General features: G+C 40.0%; 2 protein-coding genes across 3 annotated transcripts; both read right to left on the reverse strand.

Moving 5' to 3' along the window:
- Nucleotides 1-221: 221 nt before the first annotated feature.
- LOC311041832 (transmembrane protein 50A-like) lies at nt 222-861 on the reverse strand (the record flags this gene model as incomplete). The annotated part of the gene is made up of 1 exon (XM_084052317.1): nt 222-861. The coding sequence occupies exon 1, from the start codon at nt 684-686 to the stop codon at nt 222-224; it is 465 nt and encodes a 154-aa protein (XP_083908443.1). The 5' UTR covers nt 687-861.
- Nucleotides 862-2046: 1185 nt separating this feature from the next.
- LOC311041491 (grainyhead-like protein 2 homolog) lies at nt 2047-14192 on the reverse strand. Of its 2 annotated transcripts, none has more exons than XM_084051884.1 (15): nt 13907-14192; nt 13061-13247; nt 12273-12728; nt 12098-12153; nt 11639-11897; nt 11366-11477; nt 10305-10399; nt 6926-7084; nt 6306-6363; nt 5285-5424; nt 5094-5131; nt 4444-4532; nt 3406-3491; nt 3110-3174; nt 2047-3005 (listed from the first exon to the last, which is right to left on the reverse strand). In XM_084051884.1, exons 1-15 carry the CDS (start codon nt 13918-13920, stop codon nt 2891-2893), a joined length of 1929 nt encoding a protein of 642 aa, XP_083908010.1. In that variant the 5' UTR covers nt 13921-14192; the 3' UTR covers nt 2047-2890. The 2 variants fall into 2 exon arrangements, with proteins under 2 accessions (XP_083908010.1, XP_083908009.1); XM_084051883.1 differs by having other exon boundaries at nt 4444-4535.
- Between the last annotated feature and the right edge of the window lie 3368 nt (nt 14193-17560).

Genomic DNA, 17560 nt, shown 5'->3' on the forward strand with positions numbered 1-17560 from the left:
TAATTAAGTTGGACGTGTGTGTGGCCAAGCAGTGGAGGGTAGAGAAGGGTGCTCAGGGCACAGGGGGCTCCTGCGTTGAGGGTCAGGGCGGCAGAGGTGTTGGTACTAATCTGAAAGCAAAAAAAAAAGTGATATAAGGTGATTAAACACTAAGGCGTATTGTCTTATACAATACAGAAAGCAGAGTGTATAACAATGTACAACACAGACAGTCCACACTACTACCACTGTTCCTCTGTACGTCCAAACTTGAACACCAAACCCCCAAAGAAAATGAAGGCATTTTGGAAGAAAATCGCAACACCAGGGTACACAACAAGTTTTTGAAGCGCTACGTAGTCTCCAAACAGGATCCACATTGAGGCAATGAGGGTGCCAAAAGACAGTGTGAAGCCGATGAACATCCAAATACGAGCACCTGTCGGTCCTATGCAGCCTTCATTGTAGCTGTCTCCTTTTACCTGGGCATTTGATACAGCATTTATCATGAAAAATGCCACTGTAGCGATGACTCCACATGTGTGATAGGCATGAAGGAACTCTTCCTCATTTGGGTACTGAACTGCTGCATCAATGATAATCCACCAACCAGTGAAGAACAGAACTCCAGCTGTTATAGAAGCAATAGGGTTTCTTTTCTCTCCCAAATTGCAGTCACACCGTACTCCATCCAGGAATCCTGACATTGACCTTACTTTATTTTATGTTGTAGAAATGCTGGACATTAATTCCTTCTTTATTTAGGTTCCAAGAGAGCGTAGTTAGTAATGACTAACCTTTAGAACTGTACTGTGTTTTATACAGGAAAGTCGGATTGGGCAGAAACCTTGCCCAAACATGGAGTTGACTGGTGTCACAGTACGGACGTCATAGAAAATCCACATGAAGTCCGAGATCCACATGGAAGTTACTATGTAAACCCAATCTTGTTTAGTTTTTATTGAATAATTGCTGTTTTGCAAAGACAAACATCATCCACATTGAAACAACTGAGTTCAATTCAATTAAATTCAAACTTTATTCCAGACACACAGGGGGTTCATTGAGTATCACACTGCCGCAATTTCATTGTCTCATTGTACTTCTTTTATATTTATCCTTTTGTTTTACTTTTAATCTGCATCAGGTGTAACTTCTATATAATAAAGTTGAAGTTGTCCATTATGCCCAAATATGGAGATACGGTCCCCAATCTCTCCCAAGTTAGTAGTGTGTGTCACAGCTGCATGCTGTACTGATATCCTAGACTGGCCTCTAAGTCTCTGCCAATGGGAGATGACTGACAACATAGGCTGCCCTCCAACTACTTTGTGCCTTTTCCAACCGCACAATAACCCGAACAATGCTGGGTACCCGGCTAGTTTCTAATAAACACAGTGGCATCTTGTGATCAAGTGCCAAATAAAAATGAAAACAGTATTGTGTAATTGTATTCTGTACAATTACTATCTGTTGAACAAAATGTTTGTAATTGTTACATTCTGTAGGTTTTGTGTGATATCCTGTATGTAGTGACAGTAGTTTATTTTTTAAACACGGGATTCAGTTTCTTGGGTCAGCTTTAAAAAATAAGAATTACATCTGCAATGTCTGTGCACTAGCCTTTATATATTGCATAATCTAGGCAATTTTATTAGCACTGACTGTGATTACATAACACTCTAGAGTGGGATTGTGAATCCCATTGTAGCATGTCAAAAGTGAAGGCCATGACAGTAAGCTTTAATGTACTGGTACTCAGTTAGACAGAAAGTAGTCTTGCATGGCCAGACTGTTGCCTCCCACAATTTTCAAATGCTTCCGGCCATACGCAATAAATCATTCGGAGATTGTGGAATAGTTGTCTGGCTACGTGAGACTAGGCAGAAAGGGAATTCAATCATGTAATATCATGTTTATAAGATGCACTGGATGCTAGTCCCATAGTGGAGCTCTTTCTATTTTAAGAGCATTTGCCACACCCTAGAAAGAGAAAGGTGTTCTTCCAATGGCTTTATTGTCTACCTTAAAGTCACCACAACAAATCCTGAATCAGGGACAAAAAGCTGTATATAAAACTAGATTTATTTAATCATTTAAAAGAGACTATACAAAACATGTAACAAAGTGGTAAATACTTGAGAAGCTTTCAGATACTTTCATACAGATTGCTCCCATGTAAACACTGGGAACTAGGTGTAAACACTGGGTGTTATTGCTAGTATGGCTAATGTTGTACTGTTAGCATTGGTAATGTCCAATAGCCACAGACCGTAAAGACCAGTTAGGGCTCGACTTACCCTGACAAATTGTAACAACTAGTCTCTCTAACCAGATATAAGACAATAACTGCACAAGAAGGTAACCATAACATTTTACATTATCCTGGAGATATTGAGCTTGAATTGAAAATAAAATCAAAACGCACAATGAAAGAGAAGAAAACAGATGTGAACATAAATAACAAAATATTTTGCCATTGGCTGCAATTCATAAAGCATGCAGTGACAGAGAGTAAAGGAAGCAGGTTGAAGATTTTATGTTTCATGCCCCACCAGTGCAAACTTAATAACAAGAAATGTGAAAAGTAAATGTGAAGGAGGGTTCTTTTGATAGAAGCTGAATTCCAATCACTGAAGACCTGAATAGACATACAATATGACTCATCAGAGGAGTTGACAAAGAGTCCTTTCTCAGGGGATTACATTTTGGTAAGCACATACAGTATTGGCATGAAGTTGAAAATTCTTCTAATGAAACATCACAGACGCATTGACCACATTGGAAATGGTCTTGAATGTAAAAGTAATATATTTCTGTAATTTCTTAAAGAAACTACAGAAATATTCAAGTTCTTCTTGAAATGCATAATTTGTGGGTAGCATCCATACACCATCAAGGGCCTCTATAATCAGATTTCTGACAGAGTGACCCGCAAAGAGTCTGCAGAGCTCTCTATAGCCAGGATGAAGGTGTCTTCGTTGGAGTAATTTTCAATGATGTTGTCGTCCATGTTTACCAAGATCCTTGGAGAGATTAAAGAGATGCACATAAAGACATGGATAAAAGTAAAAGCAACAGAGAGCAATGTCTTTACTTTTGGTCTATGTGAATACTGTCTCTTTCTCACCCTTTTTTGCTTTTTGTGTAAACTTTGGACATCTTGTGAAAGGGCACAGCATATTTCTGCGAGATCTGTGAGAAACACAATGTCACTGTTTATTCTATTCGTAATATGCATTTTAAAGATGTTGAAACGGGGACCTGACCGACTGTCATTAGCAATGAAATAAGTAATTGAATAGGAAGATGTTGTGCTAGACAAGATCAATGTACCTGAAATGTAACAAGTTATATCTGAACAAAAACTGCACATCCACACTATATTGCACTCCAGGTAAACTAAAGTCAATTAGGACAACTCACTGCCTCCATCAATGCTTCGAGGGTTGGGGACCGGAGCATTAAGGCGTCGAAAACCTCATCACACTCCTTCCTCACATACAGGAGAACTGGTGAAGAATGGGGTGAAAGAAAGAAAGAAATCAAATAATAATGCATTCAAGGATGGACATACCAGATAGCAGAGGTGGGACGAAGTTATTGTTTTGCAAGTCGAGTCAAGTCACAAGTGATTGGGGCTCAAGTCGAGTAAAGTAATTGGCGTTAAAGTCCAAGTTGAGTTGCAAGTCTTTTTTTATTTGATCAAGTCAAGTCTAAAGCAATCAAATTTGTGACTTGAGTCCAAGTCGAGTCTCAAGTCAAAGTCTCAAGTCCACACCTCTGAGGTACAGTATAGGTCTCTTGTTCTATCTCTCTTGTTACAGTAATGGTAACATATAGGTCTCTTGTTCTCTCTCTTTGGTCAAAGAAGCAGATTTCTTTGTAGCATTAGCTCACATGCTATGTCACTATCTCCATCGCCTTATCTATCTATCTTTGTAGCTAGATAGCATGTTATGTAGACAGATGCATGTTATGTAGACAGATAGCATGTTATGTAGACAGATCACAGGTCATTGTTGACCTAAACGCCTAAATGCCTAAATTGTACAAATTCAAATGTTCTCCATCTGTGAATTTTGACCCACATGTTTTGCATATTGCAATTATTTTTTGTTAACCGGCACGTAGCCTTTATACACAAACTTTTGGCCTATAATCTTTGGTGTAATGTTTTTCCACCTTCCAAAATCAAAGCAACCAAAATCGTGTGTGAATGCACATGTATTTTATGGTTCTAATAATCTGTCCTGCTACTTCATTGGATGATGTGCTGTTGGATTGGTGAAACGTGCTTCAACATGCTGGGGTAGACTCTGGATTGGATTTCTGACAAATAGCATTAGTTGATTAACATATTTGTATGATAATCAGGTGAATTTACAGTGAGTGCACCTGTATATTTATTAAAATGTTTTACAGTTAAGCATGAGTGATGAAGGTCAAGGGATATTCACAGACCTTTCCTTGCAATCTCTGCTTTGGACCTCTTTGGGTTTGTTGGACAGAGAGCTTCCTCAGTACGGCTTGAGGCCCGCTTGACTGCAATGCTACTGAAACACAGGAAACACACACAGTTAAAAAGAAATAGAGGAAGCACACCACTGAGTTTTACCTTTGAAACATGACGCTCCTATGATCTTAAAACAGTTCAGCCTATATCAATGAACATTCACAATCTGCTGTGGTCAAAGACAAACAGCCCTTTGTCTTCCCATGTAGATCTGTCACAATAGCGTGAATTAGACGATCGCTCTTAAGACAGAAGAACGATGAACATTTTAACATTGAGTGCTTTTCTTTTTCAATAATAACGTATAAATTCGCTGTGTCTAACATCTCTCAGCCCAAACCTGTCATGCTGTGAGATGATGGTACTAAATCATACAGGCATGATATGGACACGCAATTTCATGCTGCTGTGATTTCTGATGATTACTGAAGATATACTGGTATGGAACAGAGAGCATTAAAAAATCAAAACCCATTTAACGAAACAGCATGCAAAATGTGCATAGTGATGTTATCAAGATTTCTTTTTAAATTTTAAATCAGCAGAATGTGAAAGGATGGTGCATAGCATACTATGATATCAAAACGATGCCGCTCACCTCTTTCTCTCAACCTCCTCTGTGTTAAAGGCAAAGACCTACAAAAAGGAGTGAAAGAAGACAAATGAAACACTGTGCAATGTTGGATCCTGATCCAGGGCTCAATTTTGTCTGACATTCTGGCATGTGTGTGTTTGTATGCATAATGTGTGTTTCTCTGCATGAGAGACTGTTAATGAGTGCTCCCTCACCTGCCCTGCTCGCTGCAGGTTTCCAAAGTGGACATCAGGAATGAAGAGGACAGGCTGGGAGTCCAGGTCCGTCATGGTTTTGAACAGAGTGCAGTCGGTCTTCTTCATGGAAGACATTGGCACTGGGTTGCCATTTTTCCCTGGTCAAAAGAAAAATGTGCATTAATTTCCAACCCTACAAGGTTTGTTCCCACTTTTCTTTTTCTTTTTTATGACATTTCTTTGTTCAGTACATTTAATCTCTGCTTGTTTATTTGTTTCATAATTGAGACTTGATGGTGAGGGAAAGATTTGAGCATCAAGTAGAGCCCTGGGGGACCAGTGGCGTGTCCAGACTTTTTGGACTGTGGCGCGGAAGCCCAAGTGGGGCACTGACTTAAGGACCACTCACGCCAAGCACTATAACGATAACAAAATTATAAAGATTTTTTTATTTTTATCGTTCTAACTCAGGTGGATCGCAGAGTCCACACCACAACTCTAACAAAGACAATGGTGAACAATATAGTCATGGTTATAGTGCATGTGAACAACCCTTTATGCAGGGGTGGACTTAAGTATGAGCGTGCGCACTGCGCACACACACAAACACACATGCGTCGTAATAGCAATTACCATTTTTGTCTCTAACCATATATTATTAGCTTTAACTACTAACATGATTATAACTTGTATTTATTACACATAGATGCGTGTTGAATACTCTATACTACAGTAGAGTACCAGAAGCCACAACCATCGCATTTAGCAAAGACTTAATCCGTCATTGCTGTCACAAATGTTCAGACGCTCGTAAAACTAGGCTTTTCTCTGTGGAAAAACTCAGTGTATTTCTGAATCCAAAAAGTGTGTAATGGGTGGAACCTGGTCAGATTCCAGGGCTGGCCCATTCCACCTCAAGCTGCCCCCTGGACACACCACTGTGGGAGACTAAGGTCAACTACGGTATAGAGGGTTAGTGGTGAATCAGAATTACTATAACTTTTTTTAGAGAGTCATGTAAACTCCATACTGGTCTCACCTTTTGACTTCTTCCTTAACTGCTTTTTCTCCTCATCACGCACCTTTCTTTCAGCCCCCTATGAAAAGCATAGATGTGGCCATATTAATTACAAAATAAGACTAAAAAGAATGTGAAAAAGGCCTTGTCTAAAAGCCCTGCCTGCAGCCCCAAGAGTCTGTGCTGCTCCTTAAGAAGAAGAATCAGTAGGGGATTCATACTGGAATCTGTCTATTTATATTATGATGGGATGTCTTGTGTGAAAAGTTGATATTTTGGCCTGAGGGTGGTGCTAAGACTATAGGATAGGACATGAGGTCACTCAAATAGGATTCATCTTCAATAAATTAGTAGGGGCCCTTAGTACGTCTATGAAGGTGCACAGAACGTTCCATGGCAATCCAGCCAGTACATCGATTTTAAGAGGGGCTCACAGACACGGACAGATAGAATGACTGACTGGCCGTTGGTAGCCGTCCTTAAAGTCCCGCTACTAGCAGGGCTAAAAGACTACAGTAACTGAGCATGTGAACATTTTATTCCTAAATAGAAGCAATCAATTACAAATTTGCACCTTTGGATAAAACAAATGATCATATTCAATATGGTCAATAGAGTGCCATAGATAGTTGGTCTCTCACCTTATCACAGAAGACCTTGATGTGAGAACAGGCCCTGTGGATGGGCCTGTTACTGCGGCTGTTGTAGCTGTAGGTGTCTATCTGAATCATAAGAGGCATTCCCTTCACACCCTTCTGGGAGGAGAAGTCCGTGCTCAGACAGTTCACAGAGATAAACACCTAAGAGGAAAGGGAATGGATTGTGGTGTTTTGTGTTAGAATTATTATTAAATGCACACCTGTAGTTAACTTTAAAATTAAAGGTAAGACCAAAGGCACCATCTCCCCGTTTTATTAAGATAAAGACTAAGAAATGTTGACCGATGAAAAGTGTTTTGTTTTTGTTTCCAAAAAAAGAAAACGTCCCTTCTCAAAGACGAATACTTTGTTGTTGTTTTATTGTACAATTGATGATGATTGATAGAGCATTTTGAAACTAAATTGGTCATTTCTAAATGAATCAGTCAAGAATCTAGCAATGAAGAACTCTTACTGTAACTCTTGTTAGCTCTTGATAGGACCACAATGGAAATAAGTCCCCAGGACTTTTTTGTGTCAATGTGTCCTAAATGTATGACTGTACCTCGTGCCGTTTACATTTCTGACTAGTAAAGTATTCAATCAATCAATCAAAAACCTGGTCTAAATCAAGAGGTAACTTGGGGGATGCACGAAAGGACCGCCCCCCTAAAACAGAATTGTTGAATTTCTGGAATTGCAACCCCAAATAATAAGCTCACCCTCAGCACCCCGAATTAAACTTAACTGGCTCTGCCAATGACTGTCCAGTTTTACAACGTTGTAAAGGGATTGCAAATTGCCACTTGTTGCGTCGCGAATCGTCGGTGTGAACTGGACTTTAAATGCACCCCTTTAGTTAACTTTATAATATGTAAGCCAAACCCAAGGTACCACTGTCACTCACTTCAAACATGAGTGGTAAAAGCAAACCCTCCACTGCTTATCCGTCTTGGCATCAGTACAGGCTCAGTGGGTTTTACAGCAGCAGTCTGGCTCTGAGATGACTAACCAGATGTGGAACACACTAGCCGCATGTAGCCGTTTGAAAACCAGGAAGCCTGATCTAAAGCATTGTAGCGTAATGTTTGCTCTCTGGTCAGCTGTGGCTTGGTTCATTAGATGTCTTAATGGGGTTAAGTAGGTTAGCCAATGCGTAGCCAAAGTCTCTCCACCTAAGGTTATGCCATTAAAATCATATCATAAAGGCTTCAATAGTTCAATTCTTGATTCATGAATATAACTTTACTAAACAGTTTAATTCCAATCAGTAAGCAAAGTTTTGGATGGTAGAGCATATGTGACCACATTTTATTTCACTCAAAATGTCTGAAAAGTAATTGGAGTTATAATAGTTCCAGGAATAGTTCTGCTTGTCTTGTGTGTCACAACCTTTATACATACATATTGGTGTTAAATATCTCAAGGGGTTATCCTTCTAATAAAGACACTATATAAATAGGTTCTATTCCCTTCAATAATGAAATACAATGAATACGTAGCTCCACTGGCTTGTCTAGAAGCTAAATTGCATTTTTTAAAAGGATGCAACAGCAACAGGGGGAACAGTATGAATCTTAAATATGACATGACAATCCATTTTTTTAAATGCTGAAATGCAAGAAATAATGTCCCGCAGTATTGGAAATCTAAACCATGGTAGTTTATATTTCCTTACTGCATGATGCAATTTCTTGTTTTCTGCCAAGCCGCCACAACCTACAAAACAACTACATCAACTCCTAACAACATTTCCAGTTGAACAGGTAAAACAGCCCTGGCAACACATCTGCAGGGACAGATAACGGTTGAGATTCTTCAGCACAGCTCAAAATGTTTTTCCCACTACAGAGTAGCAACAACATCATGTCAGAGCCTGCAACGGTGATGGTTGATAGCTGAAAAAGACCTGGAGCACAAATAACCCTCCTACACACCTTCATAAAATTCATTTCACCCACAGCACTAGATGTTGTGGTGTGCGTGGGTATTTTGTGTGTATGTAGGAATGTGTATCTGCATAAATATGCACAATATTTTTGCGTGAGCATTCAGTTGCCCACCTAAATAATAAAACACTGCAGGAGTGTTATCCATGATTCAACCTAGCACAAACAAAACGCACAAACACAACACCAACCAGGCTGCAACAAGCAATTGTACACCACAACCAACACATTTCATGCTCGGCTTTAATGCCAATGATTGTTGCTTGGCAACAGTTGAGCCCAGCCAAAATGAAAAACCAAACTCATCCTTCCTCCCCCAAGCATCCTTTTTGTATCACAGCTCATTATAGCCTGATTGGGAGCCCAATTAATTTTAGAGACAGAAGCCTCTTCGTGACAGAACATACACACACATTTGAAAACGTCTCTAATGACAGTGACCTCTGCGCTTTGCTGTTTGTGGCCTATAGAGTCCAAGTCAAGATAAAAGAAAGGGAGAGAGAGAGACAAAGAGACAAAGAAATACAGAGAGAGAGAGACGTGTGTGCGTGCACGCAACAGATGCACAACAGCAAGGTTCATAACAAAAAAACTATACAGAGCCCACAGGGCCATTTTACTTGGTCATAATATTTATCAAGGCCACTGATGTGAATATCGACACCTAACGTACTGTATGTCAAAGCACTTGCCACTTAGCTTATTTGCCAGTGATTCGCTTAAATATGTTTACTGAGGGATACATGGTGAGGCTTGTATGCCTCAATGTTTAACATATTAACATTTAACTAGATCACCATCACTGCTATAGGTTGTTACATTACTGAGAAGGTGTATACCAAATACATTTAAGGCTGCAATTACTTCTCTCGGTGCGTTTGAGGAACACTAGGGTCAAATGGGAGCCACAATCCCCCATGGCTTGGGTTGTCTGTGTGTGTCCTTGTGTCTACGAACTTTGTTTGTTCTTCATCTTCATTGTTTTGTGAGTAACCACCTTTACATTGGTGTAATCTGAGCAGTTCTATTATGCTGTTGCTGTATACCCAGTGCATCTAGGACTGGGGGTCTCAGTAATGACCAAAGACAAAACAACATACCATTCCCTCTGTCCTAGAAGACAATAAGGAGGAGGATGGGTGGAAATGGCATATGCTCAGCAAAGTGATGTACAATGAAGTACAATGAACTCCATAACCTCTATGCCACACACCATAGAATGAAAGACATGTCAATCTTTCATGTAACAACTTGGTCATGTGGATAATGCATCCAAGTTACCTCGAAGGGTGTAAAGTAGCCATCAGTTCAATTTATTTGAGAACTGTAACAAACACTGAATAGAGAAAGCGATTAAAATTCACATTTCACTTTTAGGTACTTTTAGACATGGAACATTTAAATTGTATTTATCTTCGGTTTGTTTTTTTTACCTTGGCTTCTTCATTGATGTCCCATGTGAAGGTGACAGCATTGTAGGCAATTTCCTCAACGTTTCCAATTGTATTAAAGCTCTCTTTGTAGTCAGCTGTAGGTGAAGCGAGAATCGAGATATTAGACATACATTTGTCATCAGCCTTGCTTTTTACATTTCAGGGATCAGGGATCTATATGCACAAACACACTTCACTATTTACTTGTCTCGCAAGAACAAATTCTCAGATAACAAGACCAGATGACAGAGGATGTTAGGAATTTGATTATAGAACCGTCTTTTTTTTGTTGTTTTTTTGCAAATTCACCATCAAGTTTAATTAAAATTCTCAAATGTATCTTTGTGATGCCACATCCTTTGAAAACGCTACGTATGATGTCGCATTAACTCAAATTAAATTGAAAGACCAGCAAAAAAAACTCTCAATTACAAATCCAGATATGCCTAGACAAGGATAAAAGACAATTTAATGCACATCAATAAATCCTGACACTCCAGTTTTGACCATGAGGGCATGTAATCCACTCATTACATTCTACCTAGCTTTATCGAAAACATGCCACATGTAATGCACTCCCTACAGTGTTTGACACCCAGCAGTTCATTCCATTCCATTCTATTCACTACCACAAGTTAAGGCCTGTCTGTCTTTGATCATAATGGCCCCAGGCCCCTGCCTATTTCTCCCGTTAACGTCTATTCAAATAGCAATCCAGCGGCTGACTGCTCCTTGGGGCTTTTAAGGGAATCTGGATTAGACCGTTATTCAAATTGTCTCTAGAGTGTCAGGTTTCACCCCAGGAAAACACTGAGGCCTTTACTTGGACCTTCCTGTAAGTTTGCCACCTGCTGTCTCTTTCTGTGTGTTGGTATGATTATCTACCTCTTGACGTTCCCCACCCGGGGCCGGATGCCATTCTAGGCTCTTTCCGTATTCCCCATCTGTTATACCACTTAACTAATCAACTCCAGAGATGATTCTGGTACAGTAGTTTGTTCAGCAAAACAAGCTTTGCATTCAACAATGTTAAAATGGTGGATGACAGTGACTGATCTTACCAATGTCCAGGACCCTCTGTTTTGCAGTGTGCTGGCGAGAATGCCAATATTTCCAATGCTTCAGCTGTTCATCTCTACCCTTCTCCTCACCAAAGACCACCATAATAACACTCTGTAGTAGAAACGGCATAATAAACGTCAATACATTTATTAAATAGAAAACCTGTAAACCTAACCATAATGCGGTGAAGAGTCTGCATTTTTAAAGGCGATGTATAATATTGTCAGTAGTCTTCACCTTCTCTAATCATTGTGTACCTTTCCCTGCCTCACCTGTACAGCACTCTGCTGCGACATCTCAGAGACTCCCATGGCGCATTGCTCTGTACCGCATGGGTTCCTATCAGCCCTGGGTGATGGCAGCAATCCACTCATCCGCACTTTGCTTCCTGAATCATGCAGGCATGCTCTGACTCCAGTTTGACTCAACGTCACAGCATAGAACTGACCCCGGTTCAGGTATGCCATGGGCCCCTCTGCTTGACGCTGGCGCAGGGACATACTGGCCTCCAGAGAGTACTGGAAGGTTGAACTGAAAGTAAATAAGAACATGTTTTAGTATAACTTTTGAGGGGAAATCATTAAGCAAGAGTTAACATGCCTTTTGCATTATAAATGAAGTATGAAATAAAATCATCACAACTAGAAAGTGGAGACCGTACGGATAGGTCTATATCTGTGAAATGCAGCTCTATTGCATTTGTTTCTGGATACGAAAAATGTGTGACGTACCCTGGTTGGCTGTAGTATAATTCATCGACCTCTGGTGAAGGATTTGATTGGTATCTCTGCGAAACAAGTATATAATATTTAAGTTAAAAAGGAGCACCACAGTAAGGTGCGGAAACTGAGTGATCACTGTACCCTCAATGTTACTGTCACGGTATCCATCTCCTTCTCGTCTCACCTCTCCTGCTCCACAGTACGAGTCCTCAAAGGTGTTGACTGGGGTGCTTCTCAGCTCATCTTTCAAGAAACCAGGGACGGACATATTGTAATGGTTTTGTTCATAGATCATCCTAATCTGCTCTCTCCCTTCTGTTCTGCAGGAACCCCCTGAATAGGAGTTCATAAATGCCGGTGTGGATGTGTGACCCTCTGTCTTGACAAGAGCTGTGATCGCACTCTCCCCCACACCAACTCCAACTCCTCTTCTGACCTCTCCTGTTGGCCCACTAATTCCATACTTTGAGCCCTGATGTTCTGTTGTAGTAGTGGAACCATTTACAGAGAGGTTCACAGGCATCAGATCATGAAGACGGTCGTCCAGCAATGTGTCTAAGTCCCCAGAATGATCTGCCCCTGCAGGAGCCATGTCTGTGTGTTTAGTGGTGCTGCCTATTAGTCTCTTCTCTCTAGGAACCTTTGATTACACACACACACACACACACACACACACACACACACACACACACACACACACACACACACACACACACACACACACACACACACACACACACACACACACACACACACACACAGTTATTTATGCACAAGTCATGGCTCAAATATGCAGCTAGTAGTAAGTGACTTGATGAGAAATTGATGGTTGATGCCATCCTTCTTATTATAATAAATATCCCTCTATTAATATTCATTAAAATTATAGAACTAATTCATTCATACTTCCTCATACTACTGTGTCGTTCGCCAAACGAAAATTGTATAAATTGTGCTTTCGTTGTTTCACACCTTGTAATAGTCATAGAGCAGACCCAGAGCGGCTGCACTATCCTCATCTCCATTGATGCTCATCATGGCCTTGGTGGCAGCTGTCAGAGGGTTCTCCAGATAGGTCTTCCACGCCTCATCCTCAGTGCTGAACACTCTTCTAGAGGGCAATGACGTCTCATTTGGCACCACCACCACTAACCGTTTACTGAAAAATATTAACAATGGTGAGAGAGAGTCCATGAGGTGTGTTATTATTACTAAGCGTATCTGTCATTAAAGAGGGCACGCCTGCCAATCCACCGTATCTGCCCCAGGCTGTTTCTCACCAGACTTATATCCAGCTGCCCTCCCTGTGAGATGTGTTGTAGGATCTCTTAACTTTGGAAATAATTGCTCATATCCCCATTTGAACCAAGGCACATTCAAGTTGCAACACAATCAATTTGTCTTGTCCATGTCTTGACAATATTCATTGAGTAGTTAGTGATTACAAGAGAAACTATCCAACTATTTAAGGTAACGTTTCTGTCCAACAATGCTCTTACTCTGCAAGGTTAAGAAGCAGGACTAAAACCATAAGTACACAAATATGGGATTTTACCTATTAAACAATTCTTAGCATAATAAAGTATTACATTTTTATTTATTTTAGTATACACATTTTCACTTTTAAAAGGCATCTTACATATATGTGCAATAAACCTGAGAGGCAAAAGAAAAATGACTATTTTTGATTTCAGGTAAATTAGGTAATGCAATAAGAAAATTAGTAATTTGAGACATATTGTAAAATCTATTGATCACTATTGATTCAAATCTATCCCTCACAAACAGATAACGGAATCTTATAGAAGAAGATATTACCTGTCCAGGTCCATGGTGTTTCCCAGGGAGAGCTTGTTTGAGAAACAAGACTTTCTAGTTTGTGCAGGTGAATTTATGTGGGATCGAGACTCAAAGGAAGACGATTAGAGAGAGAAACCGATTTGCCCCCTCGCGGATTAAAGCTGGCACAGCCTGAAAACATCTACCACAGCTCAACAATACACCAGCAAACCCAAGTTTATCTTATGATTCAGATCCGTTTGCCATGTGTAGAAAAAGTTTGCAGAACGAGCCACAATGCGCTGTAAAAGTGGTTACTGGTACACCTGATGATATGTAAACAAGGAAACACAACGGGCGTTTTTGATTGGTTTAGGGGTTCCTGAACAAGCCTCGTAGCCCCGCCCCTATGTTAAATCGACTGACGTAGAGCTGTAGGGCAGGTAAAACGCCCCCCCCCGCCCGCCCCCCCTCTCTCTCTCTCTCTCTCTCTCTCTCTCTCTCTCTCTCTCTCTCTCTCTCTCTCTCTCTCTCTCTCTCTCTCTCTCTCTCTCTCTCTCTCTCTCTCTCTCTCTTATCAATACTGCAATGTAGATACACTCTGTTACAAGTTGAAGTCCGGAATTCAAAATTTACTTCAGTATAAAGAATAAAAGTATTAAAGTATTTGTATCAAAATATTGGTACTAAAGTAGAAAGTAGGCTACTCATTATACAGAGGGTACCATTTCAGGTTTTCAAATGTATAACAATCTTTTGAAAATAGCAGATCTACAAGCTCACAATGCCTGGCATGGCGACACATTGTGGGCCCTTGAAAATGGTCTTTACTTAAGTAGATAATGTAAAGTATACATGATGTGAACATCATGCACGGTACATCATTATCAGACTTAATTTTATCCTTCAACTTCTTTCGTTTATGCCCCAAAATGACTGGTATACAGATACAAATTGTAGCAATTTTAGAAATACTTCATTGTCGAATGTTTAAGCATGTTCTAATCATGTATAGTTTACTTTACTTAAAAACATTTTCCAAATGTTTTTTTTTTTAACATATAGCCAATTTAACACCGAGGTGCTCAGGTGCCCACTCAGTTCCTTGGTGCCCACCTATCCTGTTACCTTTTAAACCGATTGTCAGATTGTATTTTATGCCACCCTGCCCTCTACCGAAAGAGGTCGCTCTCGTTAACACATGCATGATGTAGGCTACTCCGCGTAGCCAGGCAGAGACCTGCCACCAGTGGTGGAAAAGGTACTCAATTATTTTACTTAAGTAAAAGTATCGATACCATCATGTAGAAATACTCGTAATACTCTTACAAGTAAAAGTCCAGTATTCAAAATTTACTTGAGTAAAAGTACAGAAGTATTGGCATCAATCAATTCAATCAATCAATATAAGGCTCCGCAGGGGCAGTTTGTGGCTTTACTCTTAGATCAATTGGATTTGGTCACAGGTAAGATTACATTATTATTATTATTACTGCTCACATGTGTCTCTCAATGTACAACATACATCATCACAGATTATAACGGTAGTTGTATGCTTGTGACCCCTGCTCAGCTCTACGTAGGCCTAACTGTACCGCACCGTACCGTACTGTACTAGCTGTAACCCTACGAGAGTTGTAGGGTTCACCCCCCATGGACACAGGGACCTTCAGCACTATACCCCGTAGCGTAGACACTCCAAACATGTACAAATTGGAAATAAAGGTGCTTACCCCCATATCCCAAATGTTAACTCTCGCTATGGGGTAGTAGTTTAATGTAATAATCCATATATTTCAATAAATAAGTGTTTTAATGCCGTCTGTGGCCGAACGCCATTTTTTCACCCTCGTTTACTTCCTGTTTACATTGAGTGTAATTCTGGGTTTCACCAGATGGGCGCGTCAATACCACCCATTGGGAACTTCCGGCAGAATCGGCCACAGACGGCATTAAAACACGTCTTTATTTAAATGTATGGATTATTACATTAAACTAATGCCCCGTAGCGAGAGTTAACATTTGGAACATGGGGGTAAGCACCTTTATTCTCAATTTGTACATGTTTGGAGTGTCTACGGGGTATAGTGCTGAAAGTCCCTGTGTCCATGGGGGGTGAACCCTACAACTCTCGTAGATTGAAAACGTCAGAATCATAAATACAAACATCTACGAGAGTTGAATTCTACAGCTAGTACTGTACCATTCAACAGCAACGGCTAGCCACTAGACTAGTTCATGTATTTTCAACAGCACGTTATGAACATCTTCATGTCGGGTTTTGACCCTGTAGTGTACAGTAATGTTAAGTTCGCGATCACTAGCATCAGAGCAATCATCCAAACCAAAGTGACGTCCAGGAGTCTATATTTACCATAGCAACATCCTTCACACCACTTAGTGGCCGCGCGCGCGTGTGTGTGTGTGTGTGTGTGTGTGTGTGTGTGTGCGCGTGCGTGCGTGCGTGCGTGCGTGCGTGTGTGTATGTGTGTGTGTGTGTGTGTGTGTGTGTGTGTGTGTGTGTGTGTGTGTGTGTGTGTGTGAGAGAGGCTACTTACTTACCTCACATCATCACTATTCAGTGGCAACAATGACCTAGTTGTTTACAGTATACAACTTTGCATCAATGTAGTCTGACTTTCATTGGGGGAATTTCAAAGTTAATTGCTTTTTTCTTGTGACCCAAAAAGCAGTAGCTTATCCTAGTTTCATAGCTGCTGCTGTCATCTGATAAATCTGAGGTTTGTCCTTTTTACATGATATCAGCAGCAGCATCCAGATGTGTCACACTTGACAAAACTGGTCTATACTCTTCATTCTGTTCTCAAGCTCCAAGAAACTCACTTTTTATTTTTGCAACGTTTCGACCTTCTAGGTCTTCATCAGGCAAATATGCCTTTGTGCCAAATATGCCATTGATATTTGCCTGATGAAGACCTAGAAGGTCGAAACATTGCCAAATAATAATAATAAAAAGTGAGTTTCTTGGAGCTTGAGAACAGTGTGCGGACTTCCTTCTTCTTTTCCTTGATTCTTCCCTTGATGTCCAGCACCTGGCCTAAATGCAGGCGTGGGATGTGCACACAATCTTCTCTTTGAACTACGCTCTTCATTGACAGTTTGATACAGTCATTGTGTCATGAACAGGGTCTTCATCATTGCCTGATGAAGCCCATGTCGTTGAGTTGAAATGTTACTCAGTTTAACCACATTAACCACTTAAACCCTGTCAACTTAGGTTGACCAGGCTCCACCATGGCTCTATACTTGGTATTTCCGTTTTTTCCAAATTTCTTCACCCACAATTGGGACGCTATAGGGTAAGGTTCATGTGGTTAACCCTAGTGTCCCTATTTCAGGCATGTAATTTGATTATAGATGAACATTTCCAAAATTGTTCAATAAAAGAAACACACATACAGCATATATATATATATATATATATATATATATATATATATATATATATATATATATATATATATATATATATATATATATATATATATATATATATATATGTGTGTGTTAAATAAATGTTTTCCCGACACCAAAATACTCATCCAAAACCCTCTACTCCTATTCTTCTGAGTGATTTTTTTTTTTTAAAACACCTTTATGTTTTTAAAATGACCTAAGTCAATAGTACATTATTAATATTTAAAAGTACATTAGCAGTTAAAGCTGCGGAGT

This window comes from Gymnoscopelus microlampas (genome assembly GCF_963454915.1).
Source record: "Gymnoscopelus microlampas genome assembly, chromosome: 3".
Lineage (NCBI taxonomy): Eukaryota > Metazoa > Chordata > Actinopteri > Myctophiformes > Myctophidae > Gymnoscopelus > Gymnoscopelus microlampas.

Coding starts and splice junctions, on each gene's coding strand:
- LOC311041491 (XM_084051883.1), bottom strand. Junction 12,729..13,060: donor TGCTCTATGACTATTACAAG/GTGTGAAACAAC, acceptor GTGTAATCAAAG/GTTCCTAGAGAGAAGAGACT. Junction 3,175..3,405: donor TCGAAGCATTGATGGAGGCA/GTGAGTTGTCCT, acceptor TGTTTCTCACAG/ATCTCGCAGAAATATGCTGT.